The 24,953-nt window shown below is 42.7% G+C and overlaps 1 protein-coding gene across 4 annotated transcripts in view; it reads left to right on the top strand.

Moving 5' to 3' along the window:
- GRM7 (glutamate metabotropic receptor 7) overlaps positions 1 to 24,953 on the top strand; it is an 808,167-nt gene that overhangs the window by 234,168 nt on the left and 549,046 nt on the right. For all 4 annotated transcript variants that reach the window (XM_038740578.1, XM_038740577.1, XM_038740576.1 and 1 more), the window contains exon 2: positions 9,227 to 9,443. In XM_038740578.1, the coding sequence (XP_038596506.1) occupies positions 9,227 to 9,443 (217 nt within the window). The remainder of the gene's footprint in view (positions 1 to 9,226; positions 9,444 to 24,953) is intronic.

Raw genomic sequence — 24,953 nt, 5'->3', positions numbered from 1 at the left:
TGTTTCTGCTGTATACTTTTTAACTATCCAGAGGATAAACTTAAAAAAAAAAAAGTATGTTCAAATGTGCACAACTATTTAACTGTCCTGCAATATTTGAAGTGGGCATTGTGCCCGGGAGAGCAGATCCGTGCAAATGGATGGTTGAAAAGACCTATGTGTGACTGACCCTCTATTCCACCCTGTGTGCCTGTTAAAACTGACATTTACCATGCTGTTGCATTTATCACTTGCAATAGCTGTCACTGTTTTCAAATCTGTTCTTGGCTTTCTGATCTTCCCGGAGTCTCTGTTTGAGGAGAGCACCCCTTCTTCCGATCAGCACAGTGCCAGGTTGGTCTGACTGCTGCTGTTAACTCTCAGCCCTACACCACTATATTACAACTTTTGGAATGGTACTTTACTTTCTTTTTAAATCGTTTATTCCTCCCTCCTTACCTGTGTGTGCGCCCCATTTCCATTCACTCTACAACAGCTGCTACTACTACATACACATATATATCGTGAAGATTTTTATAAATCCCAGTATCTAGATGCAACATCATTAATTTGGTTTAGAGAAATGAATGGAAAGTTGAACAGTGAGATTACACTAGATTTGTATGATATGGAGGTTCATTTGGGTCTTAAATGAAAGAGTTATTGTGGCTCGTTATGAGGATCAGCCTATATCTGTGCATCATTTCCTGAAATTGAATTGCCAAGAAGGAAGAGACCATCTTTCATAAGGATTTCATCCCAGAAATTTTGTGTGCAGTTTAGAAAATGTGTTGGACTCTTTCACAATTCTTATGTTTTAGAATAGTGACAGGAGCGTATATTCACAACAGAGCACTGCTTTCCTTTAGAGAGATGGCCGAGGCTTTCTGTAGTAGAAAGTGAATTTAGCAATATTGACCTGTCCTGTAACAAAAAAAAAACAAACAACTTTTAAATTTCCAGAAGTAGAAATGGATGTATGTGTAAGGCTTTGCTTGGCTTCTTTTCTTCATACCTCTTATGCAAGAAGGATAACACCATCTCTTTACCCAGAGCCTTTATTCAATTGATATTTTGTAAAGAAAACTGATAGCTATAAGGTGTCTTTATTTTTTTCTCATGTTCTTATTCTCTCTTTCCCTCTGTCACCCAGGCAGCATAATAGCAAGAATGAATAATTATATTTATTAAGTCCTATGTGCCAAGCACTCGGGTAGATAGAAGATAATATCTACAGAAACAGTCCCCATCAATCTGAGAGGGAGGAAGAGCAGATTAGGAAAATGAGGCACAGAAAGATTGTGCCATCCCCAAAAGCCACCTGGCAAGGCAGTAGCAGCACTGGAACAAAAACCAAGATCTACCTGACTCCCAGGTTAGTGCTCTTTCCACTAGGCTCTACTGCCTCCCTGACTGATGCCATGTACTACAAATTACAGTGCTTTGCACATAGTAAGCGCTTAACAAATGCCATTATTATTATTATTATTATTAAATTCTGCCAAGAGGTTTGGGTGCACCTGTCTTTCCTGGATAGGTCAACATGGAAGGGCCCATCTGCTGTTTGTTTTGAATCCTATGACCTTTTGGAGAGATTAAATTACATAGTCCATTCATTTATTTCAATTTCCCATACACATGACATTATCAGGTGTATCTGTGTGTCTTCCTACGGCTCCCAACATATATATACGATTTATGTCTGCCAGGTTCCCGGCATTAGATTGTAAAGTCTTGGAAGGCAAGATTGGCAAGTTTTTGTCTTTTATGATACCCTCTCAAGTATCTAGTACAGTGCTGTGTATCATCATCTTCCACATCATTATCGATAGTATGTATTGAGCACTACCTTTAGGCAGAGCATTTGTGGGACGAATACATAGCATTTTGCCTGCCGCCACCACCAGCAGTTTCCCTGGCAAGTAGTTGCTGCAGTTGCCACTCTACTGTTTCAACCTCCTGCCACAGATATAGGGCACGCTTCTGCCATTTTACTAGAGAAGCAGCAGGGTATAATGGAAAGAACATAGGTTTGGGAGTCAGAGGTCCTGGGTTCTAATCCCAGCTCCAGCACTGGCCTGCTGTGTGACTTTAGGCAGTTTCTTCATCTGTAAAAGAGAAAGGGGTTTCGATGCTGTTCTCCATTCCATTTGAACTGTGATCCCCATGTGGGACAGGGACTATGTTCAATTAGATTATCTTGTATCTACCCCAGTGCTTAGTACAGTACTTGGCACATAGTGAGTGCTTACCAAATACCATGAAAAAAGGTAAGTGGTTCCTGTGCACAAATTCTTTGAATACTATTTGTTGAGCATGTCCAAGGATGTTCCCCCTTTCTCTGGAGAGCTAATCACGTTTCTGTGACACTTCCCAGAGACCTAGCCTCACAGACATAGCTGTCTCTCAGCTCCACCAAAAAGGTGGCCATGATTTTCAAAGATTTGCCCAGAGAAGGGGAATTCTCTGCTCCAGCAGCCACATGTGTAGCCATTCTTTGCCTCTCCTAATACACCCTCCTCAACACTGCCATTCATTCTATCTCCATTTACTTTCCCCTCTCTTGCTATCACATACAGACACCTCACTCCCCAAATCCAAGTACAGATGTCCATGTAAACATTCATGCACACATCTTTTTCCTTCTTCTAAGGGCATATAAGTTCCTCTCCCCAAACATACACATACATCCAACTACCTAATTCACTGCCCCCACCCCATGACCATAGACCCATCACAGATTTCAGGATTAGTCAAGCTGTCACTCCCAAGTCTCATGTGATTCTTCTTCCCTTGTGCCTTTTGTGGTGAAAAGCTTTGTGGCTCAATCAGGAGTGAAAGGAAATTGGAATGGGCTGAAGCAAAAATTTTTAGAATGATTTTTCAGGTATAAATCAATAGTATTGAGCACTTACTGTGTGCGGAGCACTGTATTAAGTGCTTAGGAGAGTACATGCAACACCAGTAGCCCCGGAACGTTAATGGAATCTGCCTCAAAAATCTCCAGTGGCTCCCAATCAACCTATGCATCAGGCAAAAACTCCTCACTCTTGGCTTCAAGGCTCTCCATCACCTCGCCCACTCCTACCTCACCTCCCTTATTTCCTTCTCCAGCCCAGCCCATACCCTCCGCTCCTCTGCCGCTAACCTCCTCACTGTGCCTTGCTCTTGCCTGTCCCACCATCAACCCCCAGCCCACATCCCCCCCCGGCCTGGACTGCCCTCCCTCCACACATCCTCCAAGCTAGCTCTCTTTCTCCCTTCAAAACCCTACTGAGAGCTCACCTCCTCCAGGAGGCCTTCCCAGACTGAGCCCCCTCCTTCCTCTCCCTCCCCATCCCCTCCGCCTTACCTCCTTCCCCTCCCCACAGCACCTGTATATATGTAAATATGTTTGTACATATTTATTACTCTATTTATTTTACTTGTACATATTCTATTTAATTTATTTTGTTAATATGTTTTGTTGTCTGTCTCCCCATTCTAGACTGTGAGCCCGCTGTTGGGTAGGGACCGTCTCTATATGTTGCCAACTTGTACTTCCCGAGTGCTCTGCACACAGTAAGTGTTCAATAAATATGATTGAATGAATGAACAGAGAGGTAAACATGTTTCCTGCCTGCAAGGAGCTTACCATCTAGAGGGGGAGATAAATGTTAAAGTAAATTACAGTTATGTACGTAAGTTCTGTGAGGCTGAGAGTAGGGTGAATATTGAGTGCTTAAAGGTAGAAGTGGAAGAGAGACAAAGAAGGTAGAGGGTGTAGGGGAAATGAGGGCTTAGTTGGGGAAGGTCTCTTGGAGGAGATGAGATTTTAAGAAAGCTCTGAATGAAGGTGGGGAGAATGGTCATCTGTTGGATATGAAGAGAGAGGGTGTTACAGGCCAGAGGGTGGATGTGGGCAAGGAGTTGGTGGTGAGATAGATGAGATTATGGTACAGTGAGTAGATTGGCAGTAGAAGAGCATAGTGTTTGGGCTGGGTTATAGTAGGAAATCAGCCATGTAAGGTAGGAGGAACAGAGGGGATGGAGTACTTCAAAGCTGATGGTAAGGAGTTTCTATTTGATGTGGAAGTGGGTGGGCCACCACTGGAGGTTCTTGAAGAAATGAAAAGTGTTTTTAGAAAAATGACTTGGACAGCAGAATGAAGAAAGGACTGGAGAAGGTAAAGACAGGAGGCAGGGAGGTCAGTGAGGAGGCTGATACAATAGTCAAGGTGAGATATAAATGCTTGGATCAGCATGGTTGCTGACAGGATTTGGTGACAGATTGAATACATGGGTTGAATAACAGAGATGAGTAGAGGATAATGTCTACTTCACAGGCTTGTGAGACATGGAGGGAGTGGTGTTTTCTACAGTGATGGGAAAGATGTGGTAAGGAGAGGGTTTTCCTCAGAAGATGAGTTCTGTTTTGGACGTGTTAGGTTTGAGGTGTTGGAGGGCATATAAGTAGAGATGTCCTGAAGCCAGAAGGAAATATGAGACTGTAGAGAAGGAGAGCGGTCTGGAGGGTTGGAAAGTTAGATTTGGGAATCATCCACATAGAAATGATACATGAAGCTGTGGGAGCAAGTTAGTTCTCTAAATGAGTTGGTGTAGATGGAGAATAGAAAGGGATCCAGAATTGAGCCCTGAGGGACTCCCAAGGAGACAGAGGAAAAACTTGTGATAAAGGCCTGAAGAGCAACTAGAGAGAGAGGAGGAAAACCAGGCGAGGAAAATGTTAATGAGGTCTAGGTTAGATATTGTTTCAAGGAGAAGTGTCAAAGAGAGCTGAAAGGTTGAAGAAGATTAGGATATAATAGAATTTATTGGATTTGGCAAGAAGGAAGGCATTAGTGACCTTAGAGAGGGTAGTTTCTGTGGCATGAAGGGAGTAGAAATCAGATTGGAGGATGTCAGGAAGAGAATTGGAGGAGAGGATGTGGGAAAATGTGTGTATACAACTCTCTCAGTTTGGAGAGGAATGGTTGGCAGGGGATGGGATGATAACTGGAAGGAACTGTAGGGTCATGGGCGTTTTTGTTTTTTTTTTTTAAAGCTAGGCATGTTTGAAAGCAGTGAGGAAGAAGCAATTGGAAAGTGAACATTTGAAGGTCTAGCAAGGTTAGGGAGGGTGAAAAGCATGAAATGGAGGCCAATCAGCAAAGTCACTTAGCTCCTCTAATGCCAACCTACTCAATGTACTTCCATCTCATGTATCTTGCCACCGACCTGCCACCCACATCCTGACTCTAGCCTGGACTCTAACCCTCCTCCTCCTTATCCGACAGACCACTCTCCACACCCTATTCAAATCACATCTCCTCTGAGAGGCCTTCCTCAATTGGCTCTCATTTCCCCTACAACCCTCTCCTTTCTGCAGTGCGCTTACACTTGGATTTGTACCCTTCATTCACCCCATCCTTAGGTTCACAGCGCTTATGTATATATCCATAATTTATTTTAATGTCTGTCTCCCCCTATGGACTGCAAACTCCTTGTGGTGAGGAAATATGTATATCAAATTTGTTGACTTGTACTCTCCCAAGTACTTGGTATAATGCTCTACACACAGTAAGCACTCAATAAATATGATTGACTGGTGGATTTGGAGAACAGGCAGGAGATCTCTTGAGATACTGCTAGGAAAGTTAGGCTATTCAAAGAGGGATCAGGGGAGATTTTAGGGAGAACATGCCTGATGGTTTCAATTTTATCAATAAAATATGTGGTCAGAGCATTAATGGCTAGAGATGCAGGAATGGAGTGGGTAGGGGATTTGAGGAGGGAGTTGAATTTCTGAAATAGCTGGCATGGGCAATGGGCATGAGAGTAAATAAGGATGGAGAAATAATGTTGCCAGGCAGAGGCGAAGGCCTAGTTAAAACAGGTATGGATGGATTTGCTAAGGATGAGGTTGATCTGGTGTCTGGATTTCCACCAACAGCACCCTGCAGCTCATGCATAGAAGTGGAGGAAACAGAGTGTGGAGGTGATCCAGGGCTGTGGTTTGGTGGTACAAGATCGACAGGAGGACAAGGGAATTCAGCAGTTGAGTTCAGTGGAAAGTATGGTGTTGAGGGTGTGGATTTGTGTGTCAAGAGGTATAAAAATTCACGGCTGCTCCAGCCCTTGTAGTCTGAGGCTCCCCTGTCCACTGGGGCCTGGGCCAGAAGGGGACTTGGCTCCCAGAGTCACTCCCATCTCCAGTCTCATTCCCAACCATTTGAGTAATTCAGTCACTCATCCTGTCCCGCCTAGATTACTGCATTAACCTCCATGCTGACCTTCCCACCTCCTCCAGTCAGTACTTCACTCTGCTGCCTGGATCATCTTTCTATAGAAATGTTCAGGACATGTCACTTCATTCCTCAATAAGCTCCAGTGGTTGCCTGTCCACCTCCATATCAAACAAAAACTCCTCACCATTGGCTTTAAGGCACTCCATCACTTTGCCCCTTCCTACCTCACCTCACTTTTCTCCTTCTACAACCCAGTCTGCACACTTCACAGCTCTGGTGCTAACCTTCTTATTGTGCCTCGGTCTCGCCTGTCTCACCAATGTCCCCTTCCTATGTCATTCATTCATTCATTCTATCGTATTTATTGAGCACTTACTGTGTGCAGAGCACTGTACTAAGCGCTTGGGAAGTACAAGTTGGCAACGTATAGAGACGGTCCCTACCCAACAATGGGCTCACAGTCTAGAAGGGCGGAGACAGACAACAAAACAAAACATGTAGACAGGTGTCAGTCATCAGAACAAATAGAATTAAAGCTAAATGCACATCATTAACAAAATAAATAGAAGTAAATATGTACAAGTAAAATAGAGTAATAAATCTGTACAAATATATGTACAAGTGCTGTGGGGAGTACTTCTGTCCTACTTCTGGCCTGGAATGCCCTTCCTCCTCAAATCGCCAATTACTCTCCCCCGCTTCAAAGCCTTACTGAAGGCACATCTCCTTCAACGGGCCTTCCCAGATTAACCTCCACTTTTCCTCATCTCCCACTCCCTTCTGCATTGCCCTGACTTGCTCCCTTTGCTCTCCCCCACCCCGCCGAACCACAGTACTTATAATAATAATAATTATGGAATTTAAGTGCTTACTATGTGCCAAGCACAGTTCTAAGAGCTGGGATAGATACAAGGTAATGAGGTTGTTCCATGTGGGGAACAGTCTTAATCCCCATTTTACAGATGAGGTCACTGAGGCACAGAGAAGTTAGGTGACTTGCCCAGAGTCACACAGCTGATGTCAGAATTCGAACCCACAACCTCTGACTCCCAAGCCCCGGTTCTTGCCACTAAGCCCCGCTGCTTCTCTATATCTGTAATTTTATTTATTTATGTTGATGTATGTGATGTTTGTCTCATATGTGAGCTGCTTGTGAGCAAGGATTGTCACTCTTTATTGCTGTATTGTACTTTTCTAAGCACTTAGTACAGTGCTCTCCACACAGTAAGCACCTAATAAATACATTTGAATAAATGAATCAATGACTATCTTGCTTCTGCTGCTTGCCACCTCCCACCCCTGGGAATGATTGCTTGGTCACTGCCACCCTCCATTTGCCATGTGACTGTTGGCCATTTTTTTGGTCTTTGGTTTGCATCTATTTGATTTCTGAGGATTGACCACCCCTGAAATATGCCCATATCTTGAGCACACACTGACTATACATAACTGACAGACATTCCTCCACACTCACTACATTCATCCATCCTGCACCTAAACATGCAACCTTAGACTCACACTCACGAATCACAAATATGTACTGATCCCACCCCCCCCATCCTGCCTTTTAACCCCTCACCCCCATTTATGGAAAGCAGCATACAAATTCAGGAACCCTTAGAAGTTTACTTATACACAGAGAAAAAAAATCTCAAGTAGGGACCTATAAACGCACACTGAAACACCAACAACATAAACATAACCTCTTTTTTTCCTCTCTTCCCCCCAACACACACACACACACACCACCACCACACCCCGCAGAGAGGGGAGTTCAAAGCCAGAGGACAGAAGTCAGTATAAAACACTACAAGTAGAATGGAGACAGGAAAGGAAACCAAAAGAGAATGAAACAGAAGTATGTCATTTCTATAACTCAGGCAAAGACTGGTTGTTTCTACTAATGACGCATACGAAAACCAGCAAGTGGCATTATTTGAGAAACTGGATCTTGCTAAACTATACATTTACACATCATCTTTTAGAACCAAGATGACTAGCCAGAACCAATGATGCTGAACAACGCCAGCTGCAGTTTAAGATAGTTTCATATCACTGATCTTGGTGATTGACTATCAGAATCAAATGAGGCAAGAATTGCTTTATGCCCTTTGAGGAGCTTCTGACAAATGGGATGACTTAATCATCAACACAGTCTCTGCTCATCAAAAACGAATAAGGCAAAAATATGTTGTTAGAACTGTATGCACTCCCACTCTGAATCCCGCAACTGTATTCCCTCTCTTCATTGTTTTCCCTTAATTCTGCCCTAATACTGTGCCCCTACTTCAGGCCCCCGAAACTGACCTCTGACCTTTTCCTTCCTTGAATCTCCCTCTCAAATTTGGGGTTGGGCAATCTGGTACAGAGAATTGCTCTAGACCTCTTGAAAACAGTTTCCAGGTATTTACACTAAAAGATTCCTTGTAACATCTTCCCCCTTATCATGCTCAAATGAATTAACTGTTCCAGCTAAGTGAAGGATCGAAAGGATATTGGTCAGGCTGCCCACGTCCTCCCCCTGGCCTGGAATGCCCTCCCTCCACACATCTGCCAAGCTAGCTCTCTTCCTCCCTTCAAAGCCCTACTGAGAGCTCACCTCTTCCAGGAGGCCTTCCCAGACTGAGCCTCCCCATCCCCCCGCCCTACCTCCTTCCCCTCCCCACAGCATCTGTATATATGTTTGTACAGATTTATTACGCTATTTATTTTACTTGTACATATTTACTATTCTATTTAATTTGTTAATGATGTGCATCTAGCTTCATTTTATTCTGATGACACCTGTCCACATGTTTTGTTGTCTGTCTCCCCCTTCTAGACTGTGAGCCCGTTGTTGGGTAGGGACCATCTCTACATGTTGCCAACTTGTACTTCCCAAGCGCTTAGTACAGTGCTCTGCACACAGTAAGCACACAGTAAGTGCTCAATAAATATGATTGAATGAATGAATGAAGCTAACTGCTAGTGAGACAACTGTGCATTTTCAAATATACCAATTATTTTGTTTCTTTTTCCAGATACCCCAGATCAGTTATGCATCAACTGCCCCCGAGTTAAGTGACGACAGACGGTATGATTTCTTCTCGCGTGTGGTCCCACCAGATTCTTTCCAAGCCCAGGCCATGGTGGATATTGTGAAGGCACTGGGATGGAATTTTGTGTCCACTATTGCATCTGAAGGAAGCTATGGCGAAAAAGGCGTAGAATCTTTCATGCAGATTTCCAGAGAAGCAGGTAGGAAGAATATGGGATTATCAAGGCTTAATATGCTTTATATTATCAAGGTTTCTATGCTTTAGATGTTTTTTCTTTCCCTGTGCATTAACCCACCATGGCAGCAGCTCATAATTTTCACAAGACATAAAAAATGGATCTGGGATTTAGTTATTTGTAATAATTTTGGGGTTTCAAAAATATGGCTTTTATAGGTGTGACATTTAAAGTGTCAAAGTGCTCATGGGAAAAATAAAGCCAACAATAACCAAAAAACCCCCACTAAATCTGGTCACTTCTGTTTAATAGTACACATTCTATTCTTATGTACTATTCTACTATTGTATGTGATGCAAAATAGTTTTCTTCTCCACTCACAGATGAAAGCTTCATGTTGTGTAAATTCATAGGACTGGTTTTCTATAAACTGCTATTGCAAAATGCTTATCTTAATAACAATACTTTAAAATATTTTCATTAGTTATCCCAAATTATCTTAGTGTCCAGGGTAGAAGTAGGTAATTTTGCTAAAAAGGCCACTTATAAAATTTGAGGCATCAAAGGCTTCACACAGACTATTTGTGGATATTAAGGGGCAATCGAAGGGGCAGAGGAGGTGATATTAAAATGGTGGAAGTGGCTGCTCTTCTGCCTCTGGCTGCTCCTTCATATGTATGTATGTTTGTGTGTGTGTGTGTGTGTGTATATATGTGTGTGTATAGATAACAATCCTGTGGGCATGCTGCTTCCATAAATTAATTGGCTTTCCTGATCTGTCCTGTGAGATAGAATAATAATGATGATAATGATTGTGGTATTTGTTAGCATTTATTATGTGCCAGGCACTATACCTTGTGGATACCAGCAACTTGGGTTGGACACAGTCCCTGTCCCACATGGGGGTCCCAGTCTCAATCCCCATTTTTTCAGATGAGGTTACTGAGGCACAGAGAAGTGAAGTGATTTCAAGACCCAAGGCCACACAGCAGACAAGTGGCAGAACTGGGATTAGAACCCATGACATTTCTGACTCTCAGGCACCTGCTCTATCCACTACGGCATGCTGCTTGAACTGGCTGGATAGAGCCCACCACTGCCAATACACAGTCATGTGGCGAGTAGTACAGATAAACTCAGTTCAGCCGTTAGACATGTTTTCTTTACACATTTTGGCTTGGATGCTGCTAGGGAATTAGGGAACAGTCTTCTGGCAACATCAGCCTGTTTGGACTTAGCATGCTTGTTCACAGGGCTGAGGCTTTGGAACAGGTGAGTTAGGCGGCGTGAATTTTCCTTAAGTTTTTGTAATAATGCAACTTTCCCACTCTAGGAGACCTGAGTGTTTTAAGCTTCTTTTAATTCATGAATGTTAGTAGCAGGTACAATGTTACATGAAGAGGGAAGATTGATTCCAAACCATGTTGGCAGAGGTTGGAACCACAGACTTGGACTTCCTTTGATCATTCTTTTGATCTTTTGATAGAATTTATTGAGCACTTACTATATGCAGAACACACTACTAAATGCTTGGGTCAGTAAAGTACAACAGAATTAGTAGACAGGTTCCCTTCCCATAACAAGCTTAAATGTACTATTCATTTAGGACTTGTGTCCCACATGGGACAACCTGATTACCCTGTGTCTATCCCAGTGCTTGGCACATAGTAAGTGCTTAACAAATACCATAATAATAATAATTATTATTATTATTATTAAGGAAGCCAGTCCTTTAAGCCACACCTATCACTAGTCATCCTCAAAAAAAATGAAAACACACACACGGTCCCTTTTGGATTGCCATTCTCTAGATATATAAAAAATACACACACATACTCAAGGGGCAAAACAAAATTTTATCTGTAAGGATGGGTATGGTCAAAAATGATTAAACTGTAACTGCCAATCCTTTCTACAATGTGCACATGTGAAAATCACACTTTGCTGTGCTATTGCATTTGCTATCTCCAGTATCTGCTGCTGTTTTCAAATCAATTTATTGGTTTCACAACCTTCCCAAAGCATCCGCTCTAAGATGGCCACCTCAATCCTGATAGCTGCACACCAAACTGCTCTGTGTGCTGCTGTCATCTCTCAACAGTCTAAAACCTGGCCAAAGAGACTTAGGTTGTGTTTTCCTCCATCTTGAAAATCATTCTTCTGCTCTCCTTGCCTTGTCCCCAGTCTACCCATTATCTCTGCTTCATTTCGACTCACAACACCAGAAGGATATGTTTTTATCAAAAGTTTTTTTTTTCAAACCATGCATAATTAACTTTGGCAAGTAGATGACAGTTTGCATATTTTCTAAATGGCCAGAAAAATTCAGGATATATATAAATATATGAATATATGAATATATTCATATTCATATATATAAGTATATATATACACATCCATACATACATATCACTATCCTCAATAATACAGGTAAGAGTGATTGTAATGTAGTTTCTCTTAACAAACATATATATACACAAATGAATGTAGTTTTTCTTTGAAGACAAACATTGAGAGAACTCAAATAGCTTCCAGGTGATATTTCAAAAAAAATTTGGATTTTTAAATTAGGTCTCTGTTCATATGAACAAATGCATATGTAGTATCAAAGCAAACCATTTGGCATTTATTACCACAGGAGATAACACAATGCCAATATATTTTATGATTTAAAATTTCAATCAATCATAATGCCCATAATTACAAATTACTAAATTATACAAAAAGCTCTTTTTTGGTGTGAAAGGAAACTAAATGTTATCAGATTGTTGCAGTAAATGTCAAATCCTGTGGATCTAATCTGACACCATGAATTATTTACATGAGAATTATTTGCATCCTTATCCTAGACTATCAGATGGTATTTTACAAGAGTTCCAGGATAACCTATTGAAAGTGGTGTATAAATAGTAACAATTGTGATTATTATAATTGTAGGCTGTTAGTAATAATAATGGTGGTATTTGTTATATGCTTACTGTAGACTCAAGAATCAGACTGGACATAGTCCCTGTCCCTCATGGGGCTCACAGCCTAAGAAGGAGGGAGAACAGGTATTAAATTCCCATTTACAAGCTGGAGAAACTGAGACACTGAAAAGTTAAGTGACTTACCCAAAGTCACACAGCAGCTAAGTGACAGAGCCAGGATTAGATCTCAGGTCCTCAGACTCCCAGGCCCATGCTCTTTCCACTGGGCCTAGCTGCATTGTAATGCTGACAATTTTGCTAACTATAGTTTTACCACATAGCTACTCTTTTAACTATTTTTTTTTCTTGGATATTTACATTAGATAGTCCTTTGTACACCAGTCAGTACCTTTACAAATACTGGTTTCCAAATTTCTAAAAGTCAGTGAATCAATTTGAACTTTGTCTTTAGGAAATATAGAGGCCTGGGTGTACCTGGGTACACACAGACAGACAGACACTTATTCTCTCATGGGCAGCTTGCTGCTTAGTGAGGAGAAGGCCATCATCAGTGTGGTGCAGATGATCTGTCTCTTCCCGCTGCCTCCACTGCCATGTACCCCTCTTTCAGTTCTGCTCCTGGAAATTTCCGACATGGCTCTGGGGAAAATGATGATGGAATCAGTGGAAGCAGCAGCCATTGGAGGTGAACATGGAGACAGCAGAGGAGATGGCACCAAGTTCAATTCATTATTCATTAGGACATGAAAACATTCCAGGAACTAGACCAGAGTTGCAGGGGTATTTTCCAGATGAAACCTTTCATGAGGTTAGACTTACTTCTATGCATAGTGTACATTAAAATCATTTGGGAAAATGGAGTGACTAATGTAAAAATGCATTTCAATTCACTTTTAAATATGCTTTGTTCCATCCACAGTCAGTTGCCAGCAAATGGCGAGGATATGGAATAAAAATTCAAATGGCTTACATTAGATTAATGGATCCTATGGCTTGGTCTAATGCATCAATTAGGCTCCTGCTGTATTTATAGAAAATGGGAGACCTGGTAAATAGGGCAACAACCAAGTCTAAATCATAAAGGTGGCGTTCCTTTTGAATGGAAAAGTTTATAAAATAAAAAGTGCACACTATAATTCTCTTAGAACTGGACCAGAGCAATTTGAACTGTGAAGGTTAATACATTTAAATATTTACATGTATTATTTGTTAAATCTAGCCCAATGAGCTAAATCAAATGTTAATTTTTACATGAGAGTTCCAAATAAGTATGAGGAGACCTTTTTACTGTGAAGGAATATTGAGATGAGTGCAGGAAATCGCTTTTCTGGATTAAGTAAAATGCTTGCCTGCAGTAGTTATTAGTAGTACAGTGTTATGGAAAAAAAGAAGAGGCCCTGTTTTGGGCATAGAAAGTGGATGTGTGTCTAAATTCTGATTTTGTACCCTACAAAAGCAGAATCTGCTTCCCGTTTCTCTCGTCATAATGGCTAAAGGAGGTTTGTAAACCATGAAAGTGGCTTTTAGAAATAATGGTAATGACAGTGCTTTTTAATACATGGCCCTTGTTTTCTTGGTCTCTGTGGCTTGCAAACCACTTAAACCCACTTGGTTTGGGTTGTACTTTTATCTAAATGTGCTAATGGCTAAATGGTATGCCAAATTAGACCCTGTTGTAGTGTACATTCTGTTTCCCAAAATGGTGCTTTGGAGGCTGTTGTAATCTCGGATTTATTTGTACTTTTAAAGGCAAATATTCATCACCATCATCATTGTAATAATAATGCTATTTGTTAAGCATTCATTATGGGTCAAGAACTATTCTTAGTGCTCAGATAGATACATGTTAATCAGGTTGGGGTCTCACAAGCTAAGTAGTAGGGAGAACAGGTATTGGATCCCCATTTTAAAGATGGGTAAACTGAGGTCCAGAGAAGGTGTGACTTGTCCAAAGTTACACAGCAGGCAAGGCACAGAGTGGGATTAAAACACAGATCCTCACTCCCAGGCCTATGTTTTTTCCACTAGGCCATGCCCACCCAAATTAATATTTAGAAAGTTAGCACTTGGTGGTGATCAAGCTAGACTTTCTATTTAGAGAGTAATAAGGGTTAAATACTGTGGCTGGAACCATTCATTCAGTTGTATTTATTGAGCACTTACTGTGTGCAGAGCCCTGTACTAAGTGCTTGATCATGATCGAATTCGAGAAACTAGAGATTTAAGAACTAAGGTGGGAAACTTGTTTCTTTGTGGAGGCAAGTGATATCTAGTTTGGAATGATCCAAGCCCCGTGACATTTCCTAGTCACTTCTACTTGGACCACCCTTTTGGCATAATATTGTCCTCTTTAGCAGCCCCTCCAAAAAGAAGGCAGAGGAAAGAAGAGAAGAAATTCAGCTGTATTCTCTAGGAGGATTCCTGAGCTTTCTTCCAGTCAAACAACCATACTGAAAGTGTAACCTAAGTAATTCTGAGTGATTTATTGCAACAAGAATAGTTCCCTGCAGTATGTCAATGATAATTCTACAATATGAACTATGCCATTTTGCAAATAATTGATGCTAGTATAGATGTCTGCATTTGGAAATGTTTGTAGTTTAACTGGCAGTTAAAATGGAAATTTGAATTCATACTTTGAATTGGTGCCTAATAGGCATATTGTGTCAGTTATCAATAGTTTGGGGTAATCACTGCCATAGCTTTTCCCTATTACCCTTACTTGATGTTCAGTTCTAACAGATGGAGTGATCAAGTGGTGAAATCTAGCAGCAGAGTTAATCATCAGGAGGCCATGGTAACAGAATTACAGAGTATGTGGTAGACGGGATGCAGCTTCTCTGGCATTATTCACACTTTACTCTCTTTCCTAGTGAGGCCCCTGGTGGCTGGACAGGAAAGCTTCAATCTGAGGGTAGTGGGAAGGGGAGGAGGTCTTTAGGAATGTGACCCTTTAAACCTTTGTGGTGAAAATGGGGAGCCCTGCAGAAGTCTTTAGTACTGCTCCTACCTCCCTAAGCTATGGCAGGATGGCCTAGGGAGTTTTGGCTCCCGTGTCCCCATTACAGCCCCTGCAGATTCCTGAAAGTATAGAGCCAGAATGGGAACTGTTTCCTGCTTTTAGGGATTGGCCAACACTCAGTGTAGAGAGTTCCCATCCATTTTACCTCCAAGGAATCCCAGGCAGCCCCATTTACCCTAAGAAGTCTGCAGGGATTTACTTTCCAAGGTAGGGAGTTATGTTTCTGTGGCCAACTCGATGTGGTTGGGGGACAGTAGAGACACTTCCCCCCCCCCCCCCCCGCAACACTGCCGAGTCTCCCACTGGACAGAACCTCAAAACTCTCAAGTCTGAGCCCATAGGATTCCGGATGAGTACAAAGTCACTTAAGAACTTGTTGGGTAAAACCCCTTCTTAGGATTGCACTGAGCTTGGAGGAATCTGGTACAAAGAGAGTGACAGAAAAGTAAAGCTAGAAACAAAACAAAAGCAAAACAGAGAAAAGGGCCACCTCCATTGGAAATGTGGGCAGGGTTTGAGCCTATTATGTATTTTTCCTTAACAAATTCACTCAGCCTTAGATTATTGCTCTCAAGGTACAATCTTAGCCTTAGGTGGCAACCTGAATCAATAGCATAAAGCACTTCCATAGAGCTGTACAATTCTTGGGATGACCAGTTTTTCACTGATAATTACTCTTTGGCTCTTGGCATTTGTCCTCTCTTTACTCAGGGATGCTTTCCCCCAGGCCCTCGTCCCCGCACCCCACCAGCCCATGGCCCATATCTATCATAAGGAGACTTGATAATCCATTCACAGTTCAGTGAGAAGCACAAAGAACTATTCCAATGACCTTAGGAGGGCTGAGAGATAGCCTCCTGAGTGGAAAATGAATGAAATAGATCACAGTCAGGCAATTATGAGTTCAGACCATTTTATCACAAATTCAGTTCACACCCTTGCAATTCACAAGTAAATCTATGCTCTGTGAATATTCATAAATACAATAGGATTTCTAATTTTTTTTGGCAATCACCACCAACCATCCAAAGAGACTTTCTCTGAATACTCATTCAAGATTCCTTTATTACTCAAACATAAAAATTAGTTTGGGGAGCATACGTGACATGTTTTTGTCTTTTCACCTGATTTTTATCTATATCTATTTTATCTATATGTATATAGATATATAGTATGCATATATGTAAAGTAAGTCAAGAAATGACAACTTGAAATTTCCTGGCAAAATAAAGATGGGAACTTTCTCCTTTGAAAGCAGGTCTTCATGTTACACCTTAAAGCACCATATTGTATCAGAGACCAGGTTTTCACACTGTCACGCTCTGCGAAAGAGGATTGGAGAGTAGTGGTGATAATCTCTCCATTTACTGCTAATTGTATCCTTTTCTGCACCCTCTGCAGTTTAGTGGGTTGTGAGACTGGATGGAAATGGCTGAGGGTTGAGCACTGAAGGAAAACACATGCAACAACCCCTGAACCCCAATGTGGGTGAAAACAGCTGAGCCATGGTTGAAGATTAAACACACCAGGCAGTATGGGGATTGGGTACTGTCAACACTTGATCCACACAGTCCCAGTTCAAGCAGTTCAAAACATTCTGATGTAAGTGGGAACTGCTCCCAATACAGTATTTATTATCAGCTTCATTTTCACACCCTTGGGCAAACAATTCCATGTTATTCCCTAATTCCTGAGTATACATTAGCCAGCACATTCTAAACACATTAGAATGGAATTCTTGTCTCACTACCGAGAATGTCCAAAATTGGTGATGCAAGTGATTTCTCCATGGCCAGTACTGCTATCATATTACTTCCCTTAATGGAGGATATAATATGATATTTTCACACTGGAATAGTCACTATGACTATTGAAGATAGTGCTTTTTAATATTTATCCAATTTACTTTGAATGTCTCCTGTGGGATTAGGATTAAAGCAAAGGAACAGATGGCATACATTTAACGTTGGAGAATGAAAAGGAAGGTCTTTCTAGATCAATGGTTCTGGGAAAAAAAATTTGCTCTGACTGCACCTTTTCAAAAATGTCATAATGATGAATGGCTTTCAGTTGGAAATATCTAAATGCATAACTTCTTGATACATGTGAAAAATGAAATTGAGCCCAATAAAAATGCAAAATGTAAGTACTGTAAGAATCTTCAACTAGAGAGTTGTAAAACAACAGAATAGGTTCCTGAGGTAATTATAGACTATCCTTTGGAGACTTTACAGGCATGAATTTGCCTAAAGGCAGGGGGATGGACCCAAACAACCTTTCAACTCTATTCCTATACTGTAATTACATGTTTCAATAATGCCTTGATTTTGATGATCAACAGGTTTCATAAAAAAGTTTCATTTTTTTTTCTGTTTTTCCTGCATGGGGTATCCCTAGTAGATTGAAATTCATGCAGTTTTATTTTCCAGGATAATGAACAGGTAGTGTTGATATTTGAAGAAAGATATTTCATATGAAAGCAGACAGTTATTTTCATGTAATTTTCTATCAGAATATGCTCAATTAAAATAACACATTAAAATACTTCACTAAATTCTTCAGCATGAAGCAAAATTACATTGAAGTTGAAGAATATTTTACAAGATTCTAAATGCATAAACTTTTGTGAAATAGCAGTATGTAATAGTAAGATGTACTTTAACCTGGCACCCTTCAATTCCATTAATATCCTTGCTCCTCTAAGCCGTGGTTAATGAATGCTTAAAATTTCAGCTTTGAAAGCCAACTTTGGAGCAGCCTGGAGAGGTCGAGTATTGAGAAAAGGATAGATAGATTCAGACCAATGGCTAACACCTATGGAAGTTGGGTTAGGGAAAACCAAAGCAAAATTTGGAAATACTGAATATCATCATTAATATCATTGATTCTACTGAATACCAACCATGTGGAGAGCACTGTGTTAGGTGCCTGAGAAGCTTAAACAGAAGTAAATGATAGTCTCTGCCAGCACTGTTGACTTGGGCTTTGGGGGTCTTGTCCCGAGACAGTGTGAGTCCACAGTGAGATTATGAAGAACAGGTATTGAAACCCCATTTTCTAGTTGAGGAAATCAATCAATGGTATTTGAGTGCTTACTGTGTACAGAGCACTGTACTAAGCACTTGGGAGAGAATGATGTAACAGAGTTGGTATACATGTTCCCTGTCCACAAAACGTTTACAGTGCAGCGACAACAGAAGCTGAGAGAATTTAAATGATTTTCCAAGGTCACATAGCAGCCTCCTATTTGCCTCTCCTATTGACTCTCACAGGATGACAGTTTTCCTTACCAATCTTTCTTTTGAGGGCCTCAGCTTCTGTCACTCCCCTCAACACACAGAGAAAGGGGAAAGAATTGGCCTGCTCTTAGCCACCCGGTATGGCTTTCACTCTCTCACATACCCACCTTCTCCCACCTTCTTTTTCCTTTGACTCCTACCCATATCACCTGTCTGTACTACACACTACAGTTGGTAGTTCCTGTTATCTACCACCCTCTGGTCCCACAGCTGCATTTCTGATTAATTTTGATAACAATAGTAATGCTATTTGTCAAGTTCATACTATGTGCCAAACACTGTACTAAGCACTGGGGTAGGTACAAGAAAATCAGGTTGGAGTAGGAGGGAGAGCAAGTATTGGATCACCATTTTGCAGATGAGGGAACTGAGGTCCAGAGAATAAAGTGACTTGCCCAAGGTCACACAGCAGGTAAGTGACAGAGCCAGGATAGAACCCAGGTCCTCTGACTCCCAGGCCTGTGCTCTTTCCACTAGACCACTAATGTCTTTCCTTCTACCAATTCCCTTCTCCCACATTGATCCTTGAGAACTTTATCCTTTCATTCATTCATTCAATCATATTTATTGAGCGCTTACTGTGTGCAGAGCACTGGACTAAGCGCTTATGAAGTACAAGTTGGCAACATATAGAGATGGTCCCTACCCAACAGGCTCACAGTATAGAAGGAGACAGACAACAAAACAAATCATATTAACAAAATAAAAGAGTAGTAAAAAGGAACAAGTAAAATAGAGTAATAAATCAGTACAAACATATATACAGGTGCTATGCGGAGGGGAAGGAGGTAGGGCGGGGGGGAGGGGGAGAGGAAGGAAGGGGCTCAGTCTGGGAGGGCCTCCTGGAGGAGGTGAGCTCTCAGTAGGGCTTTGAAAGGAGGAAGAGAGCTAGCTTGGCAGATGTGCGGAGGGAGGGTATTCCAGGCCATGGGGAGGACGTGGGCCGGGAGTCGACAGTGGGACAGGCGAGAATGAGGCACAGTGAGGAAGTTAGTGGCAGAGGAGCAGAGAGTGCAGGCTGGGCTGAAGAAGGAAAGAAGGGAGGTGATGTAGGAGGGGGTGAGGTGATGGAGAGCCTTGAAGCCGAGAGTGAGGAGTTTTTGCCTGATACGTAGGTTGACTGGTAGCCACTGGAGATTTTTGAGGAGGGGAGTAACATGCCCAGAGCGTTTCTGCACAAAGATGTTCTGGGCAGCAGCATGAAGTATAGATTGAAGTGGGGAGAGACAGGAGGAGGGGAGGTCAGAGGAGGCTGATGCAGTAATCCAATTGGGATAGGATGAGAGATTGAATCAGCAGGGTAGTGGTTTGGATGGAGAGGAAAGGCGGATCTTGGCTATTTTCCGGAGGTGATACCGGCAGTTTTTGGTGACAGATTGGATGTGAGGGGTGAACAAGAGAGCAGAGTCGAGGATGACACCAAAGTTGCAGGCTTGTGAGATGGGAAGGATGGTAGTGCCATCAACAGTGACGGGAAAGTCAGAGAGGGCAGGGTTTGGGAGGGAAGATAAGGAGTTCAGTCATGGACATATTGAGTGTTAGATGGCGGGCAGACATCCAAATGGAGATGTCTTGAAGGCAGGAGGAGACACAAGTCTGAAGGGAGGGAGAGAGAGCAGGGGCAGAGATGTAGGTTTGGGTGTCATCAGCGTAGAGATGATAGTTGAAGCCGTGGGAGTGATTGAGTTCACCAAGGGAGTGAGTGTAGCTAGAGAACAGAAGGGGACCAAGAACTGACCCTTGAAGAACCCCTACAGTAAGGGGATGGGAGGGGGAGGAGGAGCCCACAAAAGAGACTGAGAACGAATGGACGGGGAGATGAGGAGAACCAGGGGAGGACAGAGTCTGTGAAGCCAAGGTTGGATAGCATGTTGAGGAGAAGGGGGTGGTCCACAGTGTCGAAGGCAGCCAAGAGGTTGAGGAGCATTACGATAGAGTAGGAGACATTGGATTTGGTAAGCAGGAGGTCATTGGTGACCTTTGTGAGGGCAGTTTCGGTGGAATGTAAGGGACGGAAGTCAGGTTGGAGGGAGTGGAGGAGAGAGTTGGCATTGAGGAATTCGAGGCAGTGGGTGTAGATGACTCGTTTAAGGAGTTTGGAAAGGAATGGTAGGAGGGAGATAGGGCGATAACTGGAAGGGGAGGTGGGGTCAAGAGAGGGTTTTTTTTAGGATGGGGGACACATGGGCATGTTTGAAGGCAGAGGGGAAGGAACCAGTGGAGAGTGAGCGGTTGAAGATGGAAGTTAAGGAGCGGAGGAGGGACGGGGTGAGAGATTAGATGAGAGGGAATGGGGTCAGAAGCACAGGTGGCCAGAGTAGCACTTGAGAGGAGGGAGGAGATCTCATCTGAGGATAAAGCTGGGAAGGATGGGAGAGGAGCGGAGAGGTTTGAGAGCTGGGGGGTTGGGGAAGGAGTGACTTTGGGGAGCTCAGACCTGATGGAATTAATTTTACCAATGAAGTAGGAGGCCAGATCGTTGAGGGTGAAGGAAGGAGGAGGGGGAGCAACAGGGGGCCTGAGAAGGGAGTTAAATGTACAGAAGAGCTGACCCGGATGATGGGCATGGGTGTCAATAAGGGAGGAGAAATAGTTTTGGCTGGCAGAGGAGAGGGCAGAGTTAAGGCAGGAAAGGATAAACCTGAAGTGAACGAGGTTGGCTTGGTGTTTAGACTTCCGCCAGCAGCGTTTCCCCCGTGTTGAGGATCCCTCTGGCCATAGGATTCATTTCTCTTCTTGACTCTACTGACCTCTTGTATTCTTTCACCTTAGCCACACATCAGCAGGGACACATGCGAGGTCTCATTGTCTCCAGACAAGGTTCAATCTCTAATCTCAGCAACTCCCACCTACCCTCAGACTACAACCTTTTGATCTGCCATCTCACCCACATTCTCTGTCCTCCAATTATTTCCTCACCCTCCACTATGACCAAGGTTGAGTTTACAAAAGCTCATGAGCAGGGCTCACCTTTCTTGCAGAGGCAGTAACACAGCATACTCTAAGTCACAGAGAGCTGGGAGTTGAGGGTGAAACAGCTTTAGCCTTGAGCACTCCAATCTTGGGTGATGTCTGGAAACTGGGAGTTACCAGCAGAGGCAACATGGTGGGGGTACCTGTCTGTCAGCTCCATTAGGCTGGGGTCTTGTCTACCTACCCTACTATACTCTCCCAAGCGCTTAGTACAGTGCTCTGCACACAAGCACTCAATAAATATGATTGAATGAATAAGCACTTAATAAATCTGATTGAACAAATGAATACAGGCAGTAAGTGCTTAATAAATACCACTGATTGATTGACCAATCAGTGGTATTTATTGAGCCACCTACTGCATGCAGAGAACCATACTGACCTATTGGGAGAGTACAGTAGAGGTAGAAGACATGATTCTGGCCCTGGAGGACCTTATAGTGTAGCAGGGGTGACACACTAAAAAAAGAATAGCCAAGAGAAGGAAGAAATAGGGTTTAAAGATATGTACATAAGTAACTATGGGGAGTAGTGGAGTGAGTAACCAATGCTTAGGTGACATAAAAATGCCAAAGTGGCAGTAGGGAGGAAAATAGGGTAGAATGATAAGAAATAAACCAGGGAAGGCCTTCTTGGGGATATGTGACTTCAGAAGGTCCTTGAAGATGGTGAGAGAAGTGGTCTGACAGATGTTGAAGAGATGGGCAATGGGAGAGATGAGACCAAGGACCAATGAGTAGTTTGGCTTGAGAGGAACAAAGTGTGCAAGTTGGAGTAAAGTGGGAGTGAGTAGTGGGGAAAGAACTGACTGTCTCAAAGCCAAAGCTTAATGCAGAGAGGAATGGACAATGGCTGGAAGTTTTTGAGACATGGAGAGATGTGAAGAGCAATGTTCTAGAAAAATAGGTCTCGCTATTATAGATTGCATTGGGCAGAGGAGGAGACTTAAATGCTTATGTCTCCCCTATCATAAAAAGAAACTTGACCCCCATGGCTCCCTCCAGTTATTACTCCACATCCCTCCTGCCATTCCTCTCCAAACTCCTTGGGCAAGTTGTCTACACCTGCTGTCTCAGTTTCTCTCTAATTCTCTCCTTGACCACCCCCCCCCCCCCAATCTGGATTCCTCCCCCTTCACTCCATGGAAACTGCTCTCTCGAAGGTTGCCAATGATCTCCTTCTTACCAAATGGTCTCCACTCCATCCTAATCCTCCTCAACCTCTCGGCTGCCTTTGACACTGTCGACCATCCCCTTCTCCTGGAAACATTATCCAGCCTTGGCTTCACTGACACGGTACTCTCCTGGTTCTCCTCCTATCACATTGGCAGTTCATTCTCATTCTCTTTCATGGGCTCCTACTCTGCCTTCCACCCCCTAAAGGTGGGAGTCCCTCAAGGCTCATTTCTGGGTCCCCTTTTCTTCGCTACACTCACTCCCTTGGAGAATTAATTTGCTCTCATGGCTTCAACTACCATCAATATGAGGATGATCCCCAAATCTAGATTTCCAGCTCTGATCTCTCTCCATTTCTGTAGTCTCACATTTCCTCCTGCCTTCAGGACATCTCTACTTGGATGTCCCACTGACACTTCAAACACCATATCCAAAACAGAGCTGCTTATTCATTCGTTCAGTGGTATTTATTGAGCACTTTGTGCAGAGTACTTTACTAAGCACTTGGGAGAGTGCAATACAACAATAAAAGGTCACATTCCCTGTCCACAATGAGCTTACAGCCTTCCCATCCAAGCCCCACCCTCTCCCTGACTTTCCTGACACTGTAGACACCACCACCATTCTTCCTGTGTCTCGAGCCTGTAACCTCAGTTAACCTTCACTCATCTCTCTAATTCATTATGTTTTGAGAGCTTACTGTGTGAAGAGCACTGTGTATTAAATGCTTGAGAAAGTTCAATGCAACAGAGTTGGTACAAACATTCCTTGCCCACAATAAGCTTACAGTTTAGAGGGGGAGGAAGACATTAATATAAATTATGGATGCATCCATATGTGCCGCAGGGCCGAGGGAAGGGTGAAGAAAGGGAGCTAATTCAACCCACTTAGTCAATCTGTCACCAATCTCTGTTAGTGCAACCTCCACATCGCCAGGATTTGCCCTTTCCTCTTCATCTAAACGGCATCTTGATCTTGTCTATCTTGCTGCCGACCTCTTTCCCACACCCTGCCTCTTGCCTGGGACATCCTCCCTCTTCATAGCCAACAGACGATTGCTCTCCCCCTTCCAAGCTTTATGGAAGGAAAAGCTCCTCCTCCAAGAGGCCTTCCCCGATTAGCCCCTCATTTCCTCTTCTCCCACTCCCTTCCGTCGCCCTTGTACATATCCATCATTTATTTATTCATATTAATTTGTCTCCCCTTCTAGACTGTAAACTTACTGGGGTCAGGGTATATGTCTGTGGTGGTGTACTTTCCCAAGTGCTTAGTACAATGTTCTGCACACAGTAGGCACTCAAATGCGACTGAATGAATGTGTCTACCAACTCGGTTATGCTGCACACTCCCAGTGCTTAGTGCAGTGCTTTATATATAGGAAGCACTCAATAAATGTAATTGTTTCATTACAGGGGAGCTTTGTTTTTAATGGTATTTGTTAAGCGATTACTATGTGTCAGGCACTGTACTAAGTGCTGAGGTAGATACAAGCTAATCAGGTTGGACACAGTTGATGTCCCGCATGGGGGTCATGGGCTTAATTACCATTTTACAGATGAGGTAGCTGAGGCACAGAGAAGTTGTGACATGCCCAAGGTCACACAGCCAACTGCTGGTGGAGTAAGGATTAGAACTCATGTCCTCTGACTCCCGCGCCCCTGCTCTATCCACTAGACCATGCTGCTTTACATTGCTTTCTTTCTCGCTCTCCGACTCTCTCTCTCCTTTACTCTTTTTCTCTGCTGCCTTTGCCCAGTGAAATTATACACTGCTTCACATGATATAATGCACCAGGTGGGGGTCAAGGAACCCCAGCAGGGGTTCATGCAGGCCTGATCTTGCTGTAAATGTTTTTTTCTGTTTGTCTTCCCATTTAAATTGCGCCCATATCCATAATTTTTTATAAAACTTCTCTCCCCCTCTAGACTGTAAGCTCACTGTGGACAGGGAACATGTCTACTAACTCTGTTGGATTCTCCCAAGCTCTTAGTAGAGTGTTTTGCACTAAATATGATGGACTGAATTGATAAGGAGCTGGCATAAACCACTTATTTATTGGATCATCTTGAAAAATGGTGTGGAGATTATTATCCTTATCTTGCAGCTAGGCCCAGAGAGATGAAATGACATGTTCA

This window comes from Tachyglossus aculeatus, chromosome X1 (assembly GCF_015852505.1).
Source record: "Tachyglossus aculeatus isolate mTacAcu1 chromosome X1, mTacAcu1.pri, whole genome shotgun sequence".
Lineage (NCBI taxonomy): Eukaryota > Metazoa > Chordata > Mammalia > Monotremata > Tachyglossidae > Tachyglossus > Tachyglossus aculeatus.
The sequence above is the reverse complement of the archived record's forward strand: the minus strand, read 5'-3'. Positions and strand labels throughout refer to the sequence as shown.